The sequence below is a fragment of the Varanus komodoensis genome, unplaced genomic scaffold (assembly GCF_004798865.1).
Source record: "Varanus komodoensis strain SLA01 unplaced genomic scaffold, ASM479886v1 scaffold3, whole genome shotgun sequence".
Lineage (NCBI taxonomy): Eukaryota > Metazoa > Chordata > Lepidosauria > Squamata > Varanidae > Varanus > Varanus komodoensis.
In genome coordinates, this window is record NW_025335761.1 from 66,230,577 (window position 1) to 66,249,391 (window position 18,815).

At 59.6% G+C, this 18,815-nt stretch overlaps 1 protein-coding gene across 1 annotated transcript in view; it reads left to right on the plus strand.

Moving 5' to 3' along the window:
* Positions 1 to 18,815, plus strand: part of MDGA2 (MAM domain containing glycosylphosphatidylinositol anchor 2) — a 193,508-nt gene that overhangs the window by 90,197 nt on the left and 84,496 nt on the right. Inside the window, exons 7-8 of the mRNA XM_044436278.1 lie at positions 3,255 to 3,584; positions 15,322 to 15,615. Of these exons, the coding sequence (XP_044292213.1) occupies positions 3,255 to 3,584; positions 15,322 to 15,615 (624 nt within the window). The remainder of the gene's footprint in view (positions 1 to 3,254; positions 3,585 to 15,321; positions 15,616 to 18,815) is intronic.

Consider the following 18,815-nt stretch of genomic DNA (forward strand, 5'->3'; position numbering starts at 1 on the left):
GGGAGAACAGAGGCAAAATAGTCATTTAGCATCTGTGCCTGTTCCCTCATATCAGTCACTAGATCTCCTTCCTCCTTATTTAGTGGTCCCACCACTTGTCTCCCCTTCCTCTTCCTATTTACATGCTGAAAGAAGCCCTTTTTGTTGCTCGTAATCAGCCTTAGCCTTGCGAAGAATCCTCCTGCAACGGGCCTCCTCCTCCCGGTATACCCTTTTGTCTATTTCCCCCAGTACCCACTTCCTACGGAGGTTCCTCTTTCGTCTAATCCCCCTAACCACCTCCTTTCGCATCCATGGCGGCCTCTCCTCCGCCTCCCCACCTTACTGACTAGAGGTATCGTCAAGGCTGGCGCCCCCAAGCCCTCCCTTTTGTGGTCTCCGACTGTTTGTGCAATAGCAAGAAAAGTCACCTGCTTTCTCCTTGCCACTCGGAGTCCTTCACTTGCACATTCTCAGCGTGTGCAGAAATACCAAATCCAGCTGGTTGCCATCAGGCAGCTGCTCTCATGGCTGATTTACACCCCTGACGGTTTTTGATTGAGGAAAGAGGTTAAAAAAGGCAAGTTTAGAAAACAAGCATGGAAAATTAAGATTTTGTCCTATTTCCTATTCCTCTTGCTTTCATTCAGATTGCAAAAAAACATAGCATTTCAGAAGTGCGACTTCTAGATCGGGAGAGGTGTTGCTGCCACTCTACATGACTGTGGTGTGCCTGCAACTGGAGTATTGTGCTCGGTTTGGGCCCCTCATTACAGGAAGGATATAGCCAGGTTGGAGTCAGTGCAGCGCAGGGCCACAAGGTTGGTGGCCGGTTTTCAGGGGATGCCGTATGAGGTGAGACTGAGGGAACTGGGTCTCTTCAGCCTGGAGGAGACTCAGAGGGGACCTGTTGGCGACATGCAGGTATGTGAGGGGGTGTCACACGGAGGTGGGTAGAGGCCTGTTCTCCCCTGCAGAGGAAGGCAGGACGCGCTGCAACGGAGCAAAGCTCAGGGAACCCAGGCTCCATTTGGATGCCAGGAAGCACTTCCTGACAGTCGGGACCCCGAGGGTGTGGAATGGGCTTCCTCGGGAGGTGGCTGAGGCCCCATCGGTGCGGGTGTCCAAGGACAGGCTGGACATGCACATGGTGGGCATGTCGTGAGTGGAGCCGGCTGGAGCCGGGGGTCAGACTAGATGGCCCGGGAGACCCCTTCTGACTCGCTCTGTTTTCTATGCTTCTATGTTTCAAGCCTTAGCAGACTCCCTGTGATGACATCGTGGCCCCCGGGGGTCCACGGACCACGGGACTAGAGCCTTTCCTTCCCGGGCCGTGTCCCAGTTCTGAACTTGGGAACAGGCCTCGCTCCCGAGAGGCTCCCAGATCCCACCTGTCCTGCTCTTGCCACCCCGCCGGGCAAGCGAGGGCCCCTCGGGATCCAGGCCTGCCCCACACGGATGGGGGCGGGGGCGGCAGAAGGGAACTTCCTGGCGTCTTTTTCTGCTGCCTTCTCCATGCGGCAACCGGAAAACGTCGTGTGGCTGGCGCAACGAGAGGGCATTCCCTGCTCTGATGGGTAAAGACGCACCTTTGATTTGCGGAGAGACAAAACAGAGCATCCCAGGGACCGGCGATTCTGGTCGCGGACTGTGGGAGCCCTTTGTTGCGGCCGGACCGAGTTCAGGAGTGCCAGTCCGTGGAGGGACGAACTCAGTCCGAGTGGCCTGTCGATGAGTCAGCTTTGTTTTCAAATGGCCACGCGCTCCGTCGAGCACGACGGGCTCCCCCTTCGCAAGGGCTGGGAAGCGGCAGCCTCTCCCCATGGCCGGGCGGCTTCCCGCTGGACGCGTTCGCGGTCCCGACACCGGGCGCCTGCTGCAGGAGCCACAGCCGGATAACACCGGCAGCGGCTTCTGCGTGTGACGTGGCGACAACACAGGGGAAACCGCCCTGCCGTGAACGGGGGATGCCCCGCGCCTGAGTGGCCTCGGCAGGCGTCTTCGAGCTTCTGGCAAGCGCGCGGCTTGTCTCATGTCCCCGCTCAGAGACAGCGAGCGAGTCCCCGGCCTTTGCCACCGGTGGTGCTAGCGCTTCAGCTGCTGGTCCAGCCAAAGGAGCGCATGGTTTCACAAAGGCCGGTTGGTAAGGCTCTGCAGGCTGCGGCCGAGTGAGTAAGGCCCCGAAGCTGCAGGGGCTGCTGGGTTGCGGAGTCCGCGGCTGGGTGGCCGGAATTTGCCTTCCAATATTTGTTTGGTGTGGCATCCAAGCTCTGCTTTACTAAAATGTGCTGAAATTGTGAGTGTTTCCCACAAGAATTGCACATAGCCAGGCGTTACACTGCATCGCCGCCCTCGTGCACAAATGGGCGGCCGTATATTAATTCTAGTGCTTTCCCTGCAACAGCCCCTACCACACACACACACACACACACACACACACCCCATTCGTATGTTGCATTTGCTGCAATTCTGGGATGCAAGAATTCCCCCCTGGCTGCACGCAGGTTCTTGCCAAGCCTTCCTCTTGCGTCACAGTCAGCCACGCTTTGTGATGCTTAAGCACGTTTCCCAGAGAATTTAGGAAATGCCAGGCCACGGCGTGATCCACGCGTAGGTGGGGGCAGCCAGCGTCTTGCTGTCGTGGCGCGTCGGCCCGTCCCTGTGGCCTAACATAATCAAGCACGTTAAGCGCTTGAGGCGCAAAATTCAGACCCAGATGAAGAGACTGGGGGTGTTACTTGTTTACACGCCACTAACCTGCCAAGGGGCCGCCTTTTGGAATGGCTCCAGGTGAAAAAGGAGTTCATATTTGCGTGCAGAACATCCTCTGTGAAGCCCCCAGATGTGAGCAAATGCACCACGTGCAGGTTGCCTTGCCAGGCAGGCGCTTGAATCCGGATCGTTCCAGTTCCCGGCCCGCTTTGCGCCCGTTCCTTAATTTGGCCAAATTCCCGTGATGAGTCAGCCCCACTTTAGGCTACGGGGAGCCGTGCCAAGTGGGAGCCGGGTGCGAATTGGTGGAGCCTCGAGCAGCCACGAGGAGGCTTGTGCAGCTCTCCGGAGATGTGCGGAAGCCTCCTCTTCAGTGGCTCTCGACTTTCACCCACATCCTGTTGAGTGAAGTGGGCGTCTCTCCCGAAGGCCGGTGGGGGGACGGGAGGCAGTGAGTCCCAGTGGGCGCAGCACCGCCGCCTTGCCCGGCCCGCGTATGCCGGGCTGCCACGGGGAGGCGCTGCCAGGTCGGCCTGCCTCAGGTTGTCTTTCCTCCTTCCCAGCCTTGAAGAAGGGGCGCTTCTGGATCACCCCCGACCCCTACCACAAGGACGACAACATCCAGATCGGGAGGGAGGTCAAGATCTCCTGCCAGGTGGAGGCGGTCCCTTCCGAAGAGCTCACCTTCAGCTGGTTCAAGAACGGCCGGCCGCTGCGCAGCTCCGAGAGGATGGTCATCACCCAGACGGACCCCGACGTCTCTCCGGGGACCACCAACCTGGACATCATCGACCTGAAATTCACTGACTTCGGGACGTACACCTGCGTCGCCTCTCTGAAGGGGGGCGGCATTTCAGATATCAGCATCGATGTCAACATCTCCAGCAGCACAGGTGAGCGGACTCCCGCAACCCCCGGCACGCTCACGGTTGGTTCCGTGAAAAGAGGCCTGCATCTCGGGGGTGGGGGGAGAGAGCGAGTGAGCGAGCGAGGGATGGGGCGCTGGTCCAGGCCGCTGGAGTCCGAGCGTGGGGACGATGGTCCCACAGACACGGGAGGGGGTCTTGCCGTGATCCTGCCCTTGGCCAGAGGGTGGGGTTCACACAGTGGCATCTCGCTCGCCCGACAAACCAGCAGCGTTGATTTATGGACCACTCGCAGCAGAGGGACTGCAGAAGCGAGCGAAGGCCCCTCATCCGCAAGACCGCGCTGCCTGTTTGCGTGCGCTTGCGTGCGCTTGCGTGCCCTGCTCCCCTGAGCGCCTCCCTGCCCAGGCTTCAGAATCTTTAGCGCCTGTAAAGGTGGGGGGGGGGGCGATTGCAGGGGGGGCGGTGCAGCCAGGGTCCCAGCAGGCCTCCTCGGACCCTGGACCCCTTCCCGTGCTGGGCCCTCACCGAGGAAGTGAGCTGAGCTGAGGGGGGTCCACAGACGCCCCCGAGGGTCCCTGCGGCCTCCCTCCGCAGCAGGTGCGCCACAGGCGAAGGCCACGTGCCGCGGGGGCAGCAGAACAGAAGGACGTCGCTTGCCCAGCATCCCACGGGCTCAGCGCCGAGCCACTCCGCGCGCTCGCCAGGGGCTTGGGCGCTCGGCAGCGAGAACGCAGGCCGGCATCCGGGAGCAGAGCCCGGGAAGCCCAGCCTATTCCCACCCCCAAAACAGACCCAGCCTTGGAGAAGTTCGTGGTCGTGGAAACACGCTGAGTGCTGAGCAGGTTGACAAAGCGGGTTGACAGGCAGGAAAATCCAAGGCGCAAAGATGTCCTGGACAGGGTGCAGAACTGAAGGGCAGAACGCCCTGACTTTGCCCAGAGGGCAGGGACCCTGAGCCACAAGAAGGCTGCTCCCAAGGAAGGGCCTCGCCACAAGGGGGAGGCGACCCCACTCCCACGCACTCCGCTGGGCCTGCTTCACTCCCCGTTGCCTGTAGGGCTGAAGGGCCCTGGCGCTGCCCAAGCTGCTGAGAAGCTGCCCTCCCCGCGCCCAGGAAGAGCACCGCCTGCCCGGAAGGGGCACCCGCCTGGGCCCAGGCCTGGCCATGAGCGAGTGGCGGCACCCACTTTGCCGGCGGGGAAGACCCCCGCGGCAAAGAGCTGTGCCCGCCGTTCAGCTTCTAGCCCTGCAGGCAGAGGGTCTCCTTTGTAACCAGAGTGAGCCAATCCAGGAGCCCTCGGTTCCCAAAAAACAGGGTAAATGCTTTGAAGTTAAAAATAAACAGGATGGATGGATCCCCTCGGATCAAATGCACAGATTACGTGCTGTAGCTTGGAGGCCGAAGCAAGCAAGCAATCGAGCGTAGCTGTGAAGAAAGGGACCGCAAGGCCCGCCTAAGCACCAAGGGTGGTGGTGTCGGTGTTGCCCTGTGCTGTCACGTCCTCTCCAATTCATGGTGAATGGAAGACCCCCGGAGTCTCCTGACTGTGGCCGCTGTGGCAGCCCCTGCAAGTTCCAGGCTGTGGCTTCCGTCCTGCTTTCAGCTTGGCCGGGTTCGATTGTCTTCGGCAGGGAGCCTGGCCTCTCATGATGCGCCCAGGGTCAGTGCCAGGGCAGGAGGTTCAAGGCTGACGGCAGACGATGCGACGGAGCAACTTCTCCCAGGCGGCCCCAGCCTTGCCTTTGCGAGAGCGGAGCAGAGCAGCCAAGCGGGGGACCTTCTGGGGGCCTCATGTGCAGCGTTGCCGTGCGTTGGAGACAACTCGATGGCACGTCATGACAAAGAAGCGCAAGGCACTGGGCTGCCAGAAGAGGGTCGCGCAGCTCCGGGGGCCCCTCTGCGGGGGTGTCCCTGGTGCTCCCCTGCCTCGCAGAGCTTCACGGGGGCCGCTCGGGAAGGCCCTCGAGTGAGGTCTGGCTGGCTGTGCGCGTGCGAAGGCGGCCTCCCCGGAGAGCCGGCCGAGGGGAGGCAGGGCTGCCGCCGACATTGCCGCCTCCTGGGGCGCCTGGCAGCCATGGGTGGTGAGCGGGGGCCGCTTCCGCTCGCTGGGCACCGAGGCGTTTCCCGCAGGATAGCTGGCCGGACGAGGTCGAGGGAGCCAGAAACTCTCCGCTGGTGGAATCCGGAGTCGCTTGAAAGGGTGCAGGGCCGGCCCAGGAGCGTGGGGGGACCTCCCATGGGCCTCCGCCCCCCATCGTGGGAGCAGCAGCGGAGGCACGCCGGGCTCCCCAGCGGCCTCTCCCCTTTCCTCCCACTGGCCGTGGCACCCCGGACCTGCTGCCTGCAGCCCCTGCTTCAGTACGGCTGGTGGGGGGCTGACTCCGGGGGTGTCCCTCTCTGGAGCGAATTGCTGCAGCTGCGGAAACCGTGAAGCCAGCAACTTCAGCAACCCGCACGGCATTTTCTGCTGCCTACGTGCGCTTTTTCGAGCTTTGAAATGCACCTTAAGGGTATTTTAGTCGAAGTCCAGCGGGAATGTGGAGCATGGAACGCTCAGTCCTTCTGGCACAGCGTCATGGGGGCCAGCGAGGTCGAGCGCCTGGCCGTCCTGGGCGAATCCCCATGTGGGAGAAGCTCTGAGGGGGCACATTCCAGGGGCAGGTGGGATGCAAGGAAGAGGGGCGGGGCCAAAGCAGGAGGGGCGGGGCCAAAACACCAGCGCATTTACCATTAACCCTTTCCTGCCGGTAGTTAAACATAGGAGAAGCATCCCGGCCCTTTAGACGGAGAAGAAAGATGCATGGAAGCCAGGAACCCAGCAGATGATTGGCGGTCGGGAAAAGTGGGTGGGGCGAGCACAAGGGGAGGGGCCCGAGAGCCAGCGGACCCCCGTATCGTCCAGCCCACGCAGCAAATGCGACGATCAGAGCTGCCCCCTGAGCTATGACCCTCCCACATTCTCTCAGATTTATTTATTTTCACTGATTGTATTTCTATGCTGCCCGCCCGCCCAAAGGGCACTTCACAGAATCAAACAAATGCTATAATTAATAGAAAACAGGCATTATAAAATGGCAGCAATACAATAATATAAGTTCAATAATGCAATAAAACAATGATCCGCCCACCATGAACACAGCTGAATTAATCTTAGACTACAGTAATAAGGCAGCGTAAAATGGGAATAAAAATCTAACTGTCAAATTACTGGGAGAATGCGAAGGTTTCCATCTGGTGCCAGAAGGTGCGCAGAGCGGTGCCTGGTGCACCTCTTTGGGGAGCGGATCCGCATATGGGGTGCCACAACCAAGAAGACCCTTCCCATCATGGGCAGCCTCCTTTGCCCCAGTGCAGGAGGAGCGTGGCTGATCGTTAACGGATCGGTAAGCAGGGTTGCTCAGCGGAGCAGCAGAAGGGGGTGCGTGCCGGGGGCTCCCTTGACTGCAGAGAGAGAGATGCATGAGGATTCCACCTGGGGAGCGGATCCATTCGATCCCCGGGGCTCAGCTCCCCTCTTCCCTGGGCTGCGCACCAAGCTTCCTCCTGGGCACGAACCAAGCCCTGGGCCCATGCAGGCGCCAGGCGAGCAGCATCCGGCGCCCGCTCACGAGCCCTGCAGCCTCTGCAGGCAAGCTGGACGGTCCGGAGGAGGGCACTGGAAGCAAAGCCCCGGGATGGGGTGGCCCAGCCGAGACTTGGAAGCCGTGTGTGTGCTTGGAGTTGATTTTGGGGTGCACAGAGGGCTTGGAGCCCCGTTCCCTGCTCCTGATCCCAGTGATGGCGGCGACGCCATTGCGCAAGCTCCCACGAGGCCGCTGGCCCGTTCTGCCCTCTTCCTGAGGGCCAGGAGGAAAGAGGCTCGGGCCGGCGGCCTCGGAGAGCTCCCTGCAGCCCGTCCTGCCCGCTCCTGCTGAGGCTGCTTCGGGCGGCAGATCAGTGGTGGCGGCAGCGGCTTTTCCATGGTGCCTTCAGCTTTTCCATGGCACCGAAGATGGATCAGATCCAGGCCCACCGCGAGCTCTTCTTTCAGGCCTTCGGGAGTGAGCGGGCGTACTTGACTTGGGAGGGAAGGGCAGGGGGCCTGCCTCCTGGAGCGGCAGGAGAGGCGAAACCCCCAAAGCGCCTTTGCGCTCGCCAGCACGAGGGGGCGCGGCATGCTGGGGCAAACTCTCGCCGGGTCACCCCCTGACCTGCTTTCCTCCCACTCTGGGCAGGAAATGCAAAATGTACTATGCATTTTTCTAAGCATTTCCCCTAAATATCTGCGTTTTTGCAAGCATTTCCCCTAAATAGCTGAGTTTTCCTATTTTATTTTTGTACACAATTTCTCCTAATCTATGCCTTTCGTATGCCTTTAAAATACTCCGGGGAACAGCATCAGAAAATTTGCGGAAGTGCAAAACCTGGAGGATAATTGCGTTCTGCTTTTATGATGATGCGTGAAGTCCGTCCCTGTTGAACTGCAAGCCAGGCAGATCCCTTCCCATCCCTGCACCCTCCACGTTGCTTCATGCACCCCCCCCCCACGTCTCCAGGGGAACGTTGCTTGGTTTTCAAGGTGGGGGCCAAAAGCCTCTTCTCTGCCGAGCCCCGGTAGGGCTACTACTGGCCCAAACTGGCAGCAACGGGCCGAAATGGGCTTGCATTCTGACTGAGACAGCCTCATGCTTCCTGCAAAGATGGGCCACAGCTGGTTGCTGCAAGGGACCACCAGCTACACCAGCTCAGGAGATACAGTCAATAAACCTCCTGCCGGTCATCCGCCTCCCCTCCCGAAGCTCCAGATGAGATTGTGAGCTTCCACGTGGAAGTCCGCGCCTGCAGCTCCGTGTGCCATTTTCCCAGCATGCATTTCCAGCTACAGGCATGCCTGACATGCACCGTGTGAGCCCCCACGTGGTTTTCCATGTTCATTTTTCACGTGTGTGCCAACTGCCTGAGACCCCGTTTTAGTGCAGGTATCATACTGCTCCCTTTGAAAGGTGTGGGCGTTTCCCACAGATGGTGCCGTTCCCTGCTTCCATGCTTCATACAGGAGGTGCCAGCTGGGCACCCGTATCAGACCGTCTGACATCCGGAGGCACCCGATGAGCCGCCCTCCGTGCGAATGGCTCGAGACGATGCAACATCTCCTGTCATTCTTGGCCGCGTGACCTATAGAAACATAGAAGTGGAGCGAGTCAGAAGGGGCCTCCTGGGCCATCTAGTCTGACCTCCAGCACCACCTCCGGCATCGAGGTCTTTCCATGTGCTCGGGCACTCAGTCTAAGACCTCTGGGCCATTCCATGGGGGGTTGGGGGGCACCTCCCTTCAGCTGACACTTAGCCCGCAGAAGACACTTGCTAATTAAATGCCCCTCTCTTGCTAGGGGCGCCCCCCCCTACTGGTGGGGCAACTTAGTGCGTGAACACAGCTGGCACTCCCTTTCGTTCAGTTCAGAAGTGCTGATTAAAATTGATGAAAAAGTTGATTCTGCTGCCTTAATGACCAAAGTAAATTTCTGGGCTATAATGAATGGCGCGGCTGAGACATTTGTAAGTTGAAAGCATCATTCAGAATGATCATTTCTATATCTTAAAAATCCCCTTTAGTATCCATGTGTATTGTCTGAAAAACAAATGCCCATTTAATGGGGAAGTAAATTAATTTTTGTCACTTCCTTTTATTCCCTTCCAGTGCTGTGAGTAACAGATACAGAGGCAGAATGAAGCACATTTTTAATACTGTGTCTTTTATTCTGTCTCATCCGCTATTGTCAAAGCCATCTGATTATTATATGAATGAAATACAGGAGGGTGTTTACTCACAAATCATGATGGATTTGTTTTATGTAATGTCTTAATAGCACTCTTCCTTCTCTTGCCCAAGCCCTCGCTATATTTGCAACGGTTTCCTCAGAAACGAGCGCAAATTGGCAGGAGGGGATCGAAGAGAAAAGTTGAGTTTTGGGGACGGAGAAGGAGGGCTTCTCAAGGCTTAGTCAGTCTCGGTAGAGGAGATGTCCCCAAGGACACCTTCGTGCGGCAAGCCTCTCCCGGCATGCGGCACTGCCGGAGCTGGATGGCCCGGCCTGCACCCGTCCAGCGGACGCCCGAGAGCCCGTGCGGGTATCTCAGGTGCATCCGAGCAGAGCCCCAGCGCTCCTCTCCTTGGCATTTAGCTGCGCGGGACTTTTCAGCCCGAGGCCACACGCAGGGTTGGAGTTGCCCCCGGGGGCTCCTTCCGGGGGTGGGGGGCAGCACCGCAAAGGGGGTGGAGAGCAGCCAGATTGCGGGGCTTCCTCGGGCGCTGCTTTCCTTGGAAGGACGTCACCGCGACGGGCGGGCGCTTCGTCGTTCTTGCAGGCATTGGTGGGACCCCTGCTGCCTGGGAAGAGCGAGGCATGAGCAGCCCGGGGGCGTCCAGCGCTCCCCCCGCAGGGCTGGCTGGTGAGGTTCACCACGCAGCTGTAGGGCCATCCCGGTTGCCCTGCTGTGGGTCTGCCCGTCGCCCACCGCCCTGGAGGGGCACGTGGCGGTTCAGCCGGCATGACCGCATGGGGGCGGGCCGGCCGACCGACCCCACAGAATGTGCTCGGAGCGCTCAGAGACGGCCCGGTCGCCCACCCGAGACCCCCACCCAAATCCACAGGTTCCCCCCGGGCGACAGCTGGACCACTCCGTCCCCGGAGTCCCAGGAGGGGGTTGCCATCCCCTTCCCGAAAGCTGCTCCCCCTCGCCACGGAAGCCGCGCCAAGAGGATGGCGAAGTGGGGAGGAAGGCCATTCGCAGGCGCTGAGAGGCCGGGATCACGGGGCGGGGGCGTCCCGGGCTGCCCCCGGAACCGACCCTGGCCGGGCCCCATGTCCCAGCCAGCGAGGGGGGGCTTTGCCACAGTGCGTGGCCCTCAGCCCGTTGGCCCCAGCAGAGGACCCCAAATGCCGGCCGGCACCCTCATCCCCCCACGTGCCCCCCCAGCCATGCCTCTGAGCAGCCCCCAAACAACCCCCTTCAGTGCCCTCCTGCTCCCCCAGCAGCCTCTTGCGGACGGGCCCACTGCGGTTTGGGGGCGGGCGCTCCCCCTCCCGAGAGTCCCTGAGCTTCGTTGGGGCTTCCCGGCCCTTCCGGCCCCCGGGGGGAGTCCTTTGCAGTGGGAGAAGCCCCCGCGCAGCCCCCCAGCCCCTCCCTCCTTCCCGTGTTCACCCGCCGGCTCCCCTTTCCGAAGGGCAGCTGGCCAAGGGTGCAGCGCTCGCCCGCAGGGGCCAAATGCGGCCCGCCCCGTGTGTGGCGCAGAGGCCGTGGGGGGGGCAGACACCAGGCCCCCTCCTGCTGCCACGGGGCCCCGCGGTGCCCTCGTGCCACGCTCTCCCGGGCGTGGGCTTCGCTGCAGAGCATCAGGGGCGCCCAGCCCAGCCCACCGCCCGCCACTTCTCGCCAGCGCTTCGGAGCCCAGAGCAAGCTGCGGAGCGGCCCCTGACTGGATCGGGCCAGGGACGCTCGGAGCGCCCTGGAGGCTGGCCCTGTGCGCTCGGGGGCCTCCTCTCACGCTCGGCCCGGCCTGGGAGAGCACGCCTGGCCAAGAGGGGGTCACGGACCCTGGCAGGGGGAGGGCTCCACACCAGCACCCTGCTTCTGGGTCGTGTGCAGCAGCGCGAGAGGCTGCTGCGATGGGCGGGGAAGAGGCACACTGCATGCGCCGAGTGCAGTGCCCAGTCCCTGGCAAGCGCATGAGCGTTGGGCACGGTTGCGCCCCAACCCATGGCCACGTCGAAGCAGAGAGCCAAGCCCAGGGAATCCAGTGGATTCTGACCCCCCCCATGAATCCCTGGGTCGTCCCTCGAGTGCACAGCATGATGCCCCCACAGTGGTATCGTATGGGGCCCAAGCCATACAAGGGAACATAGGGGTCTGTGGCCTTAATGGGCGTGACAGGATCAGGTGCTTGGCCCAGACAGACACGGGCCTCCTCCTCTTGCATCGGGGCGCCGAGTGCATCGGATCCGCACCCAAGGGGGTGTGCCCGCGAGGGCAGGTGAACTCTCCCCCCGCCCCTCCTGCTGCGAGCGAGCTGCCCCGGGAGAAAAACCCCGCTGCAGCACCAGCCCTGAACACTTCTGTGCCCAAGGGAGATGTGCCGGTTTTGCAAACATTTGGGGAGAATTTGAAAATGTTAAAAGTGAATCCAATCCACGAGCAAAATTGATTTTGGATGGATTGTCATTATTAGATGGCTTTATGGCTTTTATGCCTCCATTTAATTTTTGATTGTCATATTATATTGCTTTTACTGTTTTATTCACATCACCTTGGGACTGCCTTGGGCTATGGAGGAGCAGGGCAGGTTGTCACAGAAACACAGAATGGGAGGGTTGGGAGGGGCTTTACAGACTGACTGCTTTATAATGTGCTCCAGGGTTTTCCCAGGGACTGACGTCGGAGTGGGTGGTCTGTACTTCCCAGGTTTTTCCTGACATTTAGGGCCCCTAGGTATTGAATGGGGTTCCTCGGGAGGTGGCTGAACCCCATCGGTGCGGGTGTCCAAGGACAGGCTGGACCTGCACGTGGTGGCCATGTCGTGAGTGTAGCTGACTGGGGGTCAGACTAGATGGCCCGGGGGCACCATTCTGACTGGCTCTGTTTCTGTTTCTTCTTTTTTCCCTTCCTTGTTGTTAGAAAAATTGTTAGCCCTTCTCCAGTCATCCAGCACTCCTCCGGCCTTCCATGAATTCTCAGAGATGATGGGCATCGATTCCCAGGGTTCTTCCGCCAGCTCCTTTATGCCTCTGGGATGGGGCTCCCCAGGCCCTGGAGACTTGCACTCAGGTGGCCAGTCGGAGCCGCCTTGAGCCCTGCCTGCCAGCCTGGGGCTGCCCTCCTGCCCCTTCGCCAGAGGGTCCTGGTTCTTCTTTTGCGGGAAGACTGGGCCAAAGCGGGAGTCGAGCCCTCCTGCCTTTCCTTCGGCCCCCGTTATCACGGTTCCAGCCACAGTGAGCGGCTGCACCCCCGTCTCTTTCGTCTGTCTCCTGCTTTGGGCGTGTTTGAGGAAGGCCTTTCTGTCGCTCTCAGCCCCCCTCGCTGGCCCCGGTCCGTTCACCGTTTCCACCTTCTGGATACCTTCCCTGCAATTTTGTGCTATTTTGAGCATATGGTCCTCCTTGGCAGCCTGGCCTTCCTTCCAGCTCCTCCCCTGCACATCCTTTTTGCTTTTCAGATCACTTCTTAGCATTTGAGAAGCCACATGGGCTCCCCCCGTTTCCTGCTGCTCTTTTTCGTCGTTGGAATTGCTTGTAGTCGTGCCTTAAGCATTTCTTTTTTAAGGATATCCCACCCTTCTCGGACTTCTTTTTTAGTTCAAGCCACCTGTCATGGGAGTTCTGCGTTGACTAAAATTGGCTTTCTTGACATCCAGGGTACCTGTTTGGCTACGTTGGGCTTTGCTTCCTTTAGAATCGAGGATGCAGGTACGGCACAGTCGCTTCACCCCAGAGTTCCCGCAGCTGCCCCTTTGTCCACTAGCCACTCACTGTGGGTTAGTATCCAGTCAAGGAGAACGGGTCCTCTTGTTCCTTCCTCCACTTTCTGTTGGAAATCTCTCGGGGGGCTTGGCAGAATTTGTCTCCTAACAGATACGAGGACGGGTGTCCCCCATAACAACCACATCATGCCTCCTTGAAACACTGGCCTTTTCCTTTTCAAAAGTTTCAGCCACATCTTCTCCTTGGCTGGGTGGTTGGTAATAGACTCCAACCACTATGCTCTTTTTCTTCCTTGATCCATAATATTAATCTCCAAATTTAAAAAATGAGCTGCGGAGAGGCAGGGCAGGTGAGAGTCCCTCAGCTTTCCTCGCTCACGCAAGTCTTTCCTGGTACTGCCTTCCACCATTAAGGGGGACGGTGAGGCTAGGTATGGTCTTTAATAGTAAATGTTGGGCTTTTCCTATAATATTTGCATTGCTGTTGCATTTTGGTGTGCAGCTATGTTGTTTTCATCAGTTTGAGTGTTTCTGTGAGGCACTGCTGCCATTTTTCTGGGAAAGACAGAGCACCTTTAAAATAGGCAGGTAAGGCTTGTCCATCCCAGAACGCTGGCCGGCTCAGCTGCATCGCCTGGGCAGGGGCGGGTGGCCCCCTTCACGCTGTGTCGGACCAGAGGGCTGAGCCCTTCAGGCTGGGGCCAAAGTCCCTCGTGCTGGAACCCCGGGGCATGCCTCCCGGAGCGACAGACGCAGGCAGCGGGGCTTGGGACAAGCGCTGGCATGGTCCATCTCGGAGCCCTTCGTGCCACTGGATGGGCGGTGCAGCCTCCTGGAAGGGGGGTGCGTGAGGCCACGGGACCCGCGCAGCATCCGGCCTCGGGGCAGCGCGGGCGCAGCAGGCCAGGCGCATTGGCCCAGGTGTGGGTGCAGCAGGAGCTGGGCGGGCTCCCGGGGCGCTGGACGAGCCAAGCCGCCTCGGTCGCCCGCATGCTCGTTCCGACTGCAAGGCAGCGGGGGCAGCGGTGTTGCCAAAGGCCTTTTGGCACCTCCGCGTTCTGCTGGCACGATGCGTGATGGACCTGTTCATCACCGAATCCAGAGGAGCGATTCAGTGAGGGCATTTCGCTTGTCACGTTTCACAAACCGCCCGTGCATCCGGCTGCATCGCGGGCAATGGGGTTTTATTTCTTCGTATTTGCTTTGGTGATTCATGGTTCCTGTTTGGAGCATTTCAGCCTCCCCAGAGATACCAGGAGCATCTCTTTTCAGTTGTTCAGACAGTGCCAGAAGCGGCCTTCTGCTGCAGAGGGTCTGCCTCTCAGTGCTCGAGCTTCACTGCAGTGTGTTCCTAAAACCAAGCCATTCTCAAAGACCCATTTTAATTTGCAGAAAATAGGTGAGCCTATTCAGGGCAGGCTGAGGCCCTGCAAGACCCCCCCCCCCCCCCGTGACTGGCAGTTGAGGCGAGCCGGGAAAGGGGGTGCGTGACCCTGGGCTTGGGCGGGAGATGCGGGGGTTTCACCTGGTGCCTCCTGCTTGGCAAAATCCACAGGGCTTCAGACGATTGAGGCCAGCTCAGGCCTTGGGTCCGTCTGGCCCAGGCGTGTTGGCCCAGGCTGGCAGCAGTGGCTGCCCAGCGTCTCACGCAGAACCCTTTCCCAGCCCTGCTGAGGTGCTGAGGATCACACTTCAGGCCCCCCTCATGCGGGGGGGGGGCGCCACAGAGCCCTCCCCACAGTTCCGAGCCGACCCCTCACCGAAATGCTCACCGGTGCCTGAGCTCCCGAGATCGGGCAGCGTGAGATTCGAGGCATGCGCTGACAAAACCGCTTAGGCAAAGAGGTGTCTCTGTGCGTGGATGATGGGTGGTGTCGATGCTGAGTGCTTCAAACGGAGCGACTGCCTGGTTTTATCTGTCTCGGGGTGTCAGGGGCAACTGTGCCGAGTTCGGGTGAGGGGATCTCATCCCTGTTCTGGGCGGAGGTGCCACGTGGCCTTGTGTCCTCAGAGGCACTGACAAAAACCCCTCCAAAAAAGCGTACCTTTTGTGGGAGCCCCCTTCTGCCCAGAAATCCAAAGGGACGCGTGCGCATGTACATGCCGGTCTGGGCACGCAGGACCTCCACCCCACGCAGTATTTGTGAGAGCGCGCGAGCGCCCGAGGCCCCGTCGGCAAGTGCAAGCCCCGCGGCAGCAAGTGCAGCCACCAGAGCGGCGCCGAGGTGCTCCGGGCGCGGACTGCCCCGTACTAACCTCTCCATTGTGCTTCTCTCCCCTCCCTCCCCCTTTGCCCCCATTTGAAGTTCCACCCAATCTGACTGTCCCGCAAGAAAAGTCGCCCTTGGTCACCAGGGAGGGAGACACCATTGAGCTGCAGTGCCAGGTGACCGGGAAGCCCAAGCCCATCATCCTCTGGTCCAGGGCCGACAAGGAGGTGCCCATGCCCGACGGCTCGATGCAGATGGAGAGCTATGACGGCATCCTGCGGATCGTCAACGTCTCCCGGGAGATGACCGGGACGTACCGGTGCCAGACGAGCCAGTACAACGGGTTCAACGTCAAGCCGCGGGAGGCGCTGGTGCAGCTCATCGTGCAGTGTAAGTCCCCCCCCCTTCCTCCCCCGGGCATCCTCGCAGGGGGGCCTCGTGGCCTGTGCCGAGCGTCGCGCGTGGGCTGGTGGGGCTGGGGCCATCTCTCTGGGGCAGGCTCCGGAGCGAGCTCCCAACGCCGGGGCACCCCTTCGCAGCCGCCCTGTGCCGGCTGGACCGTGGCTTCTGCGCTCTGGGGTAAGGGGACGGCCGGGCTGAGTCACCCTGGAAGGCCGTGGCTTCGGCTACCGCGAGGAGGCACATTGGCCCGGGGCAGGCCGGGGCAGCCTGTTCCCAGGGTGCAGTCGTGGCAGGTTCTCTGGTTGAGCCGTGGCAGAGTTGGTTCCGTTTCCCTCTGCTGGCATTGACTCAGTCCATGGAGAGGCAGCCTGAGATACCGATTCAGTTGTTTTTTAATGATCATAATGTATGCACATTGGCTTGGGGGGAGTCTTGATATTTGGGCAAATGGGCTTGTGACCTTGAGCATGACTGGAAGCCTGCCTGTCTGCCAGCAGCCCGTTCGTGCAGATTTGAAGACTCTGCCCCTGCGACAAAGATCCAGTTCTCACAATTTGTGCAAATTGAAGGGCCTGGAAAAAATGCGCAGAATCGGGAGGGAACGTTTCGCTGCCGTCTGCCCTGCTCGGTGGGACGGAAAAGCCCCCTGCCCCCACTGGGTGTCCCGGAAATGGAATTCCCAGCTGGTGGATCGCAGCCTTTGGCCATGCGAAGCGCGTGGCAACTTTCCTATTACTGGGAAAAGTACTTCACTAATTAGCAATCAAAAGCAAACAGATTCTCGTTCCATCATGGAGTGTTTGTGTTTGTGTGCGTGTGTGTTTAATGAAATACGTTAGACATTGATTCCCGTTCAATGTACAGATAAATAAAGCGCTCCCTCCTAGAGGAGGGCCCCCGCTGGCTGTTGCAACGAAGCAGTGGGGCACTGCCGGGCTCGCTGGACGCTGGCCACTGTCGTGTCTGCACCGTTTGGGGACTGCCACCCGCTTGGGGGGATGTCCGAAGCGTTTCTCTAGGCTGGCAGTTCAGCTGCCTCTGGAGACACATCAAATGCCCGGCAGAGACCCCGGTGAGGTTCACCAAGCGCCGATCCAGAGCCCGACTGGAGAGCTTAACCCTGTCTTGAAGAGCTACCCTGGGGGAGCGGGCTGGGGGGCCAAAGCAGACCCCAAGCAAGCTGGAGGAGAAGAGCCTCCGTGGGTCTGCTGGTGGCGGGCGCTGCGTTGGAGATGCTCTTGGGGAAGCTGGAAGAAAACTGGCTGCAGCCGGCAGCTGGAGACGCGCTTCATTCCCCGGCCCCCAGCGGAAACAAGGCAGAGCAGGGCACCCAGAGACCTGCTGGGCAGCCAGTCTGAAGCCAGGCATCAAATCATAGAAGCACAGAGCAGTGGGGAAGGAGCCCGGAAGGCCATCCAGTCCACCCCCTGCTGGTGCAGGACACCAAGTCACCCCACCCCACTCAGAGGCTGCCCAGCTTCCCCTTGAATGCCCCCAGTGTGGGAGAGCCAGCACCTCTCCAGGCAGCTGCTTCCACTGCCGTATCGCTCTGGCCGTGAGGAAGTTTTTCTTGATGTCCAGCCTGAATCTGGGTTGTCGCAGCTTGACTTGACTATTCCGTGTCCTGCACTCTGGGATGACTGAGAAGAGAACTTGACCTTCCTTTTTGTGACAGCATTTGAGGTACTTATAGAGGGATCTCATGTCCCCCCTCAGTCTTCTCAAGGCTAAACATGCCCAGTCCTCCCAGTCTCTCCTCACAGGGCCGTGCTTTCAAACCCTGGATCACTTTTGTTGCCCTCCGCTGGACCCTTTCTAATTTTCCTGCATCTCTCTTAAATCTTGGTGCCCAGAACTGGACACAGTACTCCAGGTTAGGTCTGACTAGTGAGGAGTACAGAGGAACTACTCCTTCTCGTGATTTGGAAGTAATATTTCTATTTAATGCATCCAAAAATAGCTTTTGTCTTTTTGGCAACACAGGGAACCTACTGCCTGTTTCCAGCCAGACTAGAACCGAAAGGGGGTCCATATGTGCCCAGGACTGTCCCAGCTGGGGCACCGCAGCCTGGGCTTGCTCTCACAGAGACCCCCGGGTACCTGGACACAAAATGCGTGCCTTTCTTGTGCCTCGTAATGATCGCGCTCGACCTCGAAGGAGTGGGATGGTTAAGGGGGCGTTCCGCTGTTGAAATGCACTGGAACCGCTGTGGCAAAGATCCTCCAAGCTGGGAATGGGGCCCCAAATGAGCCAATGCGGTTCAGTTCGTCAGGGGACACGTCGGGGTGAAAAACCCCAACTTGGGGAGGCTGATGAAACCAGGGCCAGCCACGACCGGCCAAGACGGAGCTGGTGCCACTGTGGAGGGCTGCTCACTGCAGGTGTCATCCCAGCACGCGGCTGCTTTGAGCAAAGCAAATTCCAAGTAAGCAGAATTAGGGAGGGAACCGAAAATGAGCTGCCCGGGTCGTGCTGCCTGTATGCAAATCCACGGCGAACCCACACCTGAAAAGTCGTGTTCCCGTTCTGGTCACCGCACCTAAAAATGACATTGGGTAGTTGCAGAAAGGGCAAAAAGGACACGATTTACTGGAGAAGGCAAAACTGTGGCAAAGATGGAAAGCAGGAAAAGAAGAGGAGACGGAGCGATCCCCAAAAAGAAGGCAGCCTTGACCGCAGAAGAGCTGAGCCGGGCGGTCAGGGACAGGACATTCTGGGTGGCGCTTCTGTGCCCTTTGTGGGTCACACAGCAGACAACTTGACGACACTCAGCACCGACAAAATGATCGAGGAGCTGGGGCTGGGGCACAAGATGACACGTGGTGTGGAGGGAAGGGACCGGGAGACGCGTCCTCCCTTTCCCAGTGCAAAATTAAATGGCAAATTCACTTCTGTGGGGTGTAGTGACGGGCAGCTTTAAAGGGGGAGTGGGCAAGTTCAGGCCTCTGGCCCCAGGGGAACAGAGGCCGGCGGCTTGCGCTCCGGTCGGGGGGAACAGGGGGAGAGCACGTGGTCTTAACCGTGTCCTGCTCGTGGGTTTCTCACGGGCAGCTGGGTGGCCGCTCTGTGTGGGGTATAGTGGGCCTCCGTCTGACTCACCCGGCCTCCACCGCTCTTACGAAGTTGGGTTCCCAGAAGTCTGTTCTAGCTTGGCTTCTCGGCGTGAGATGTAAAAGAATGATCTAGA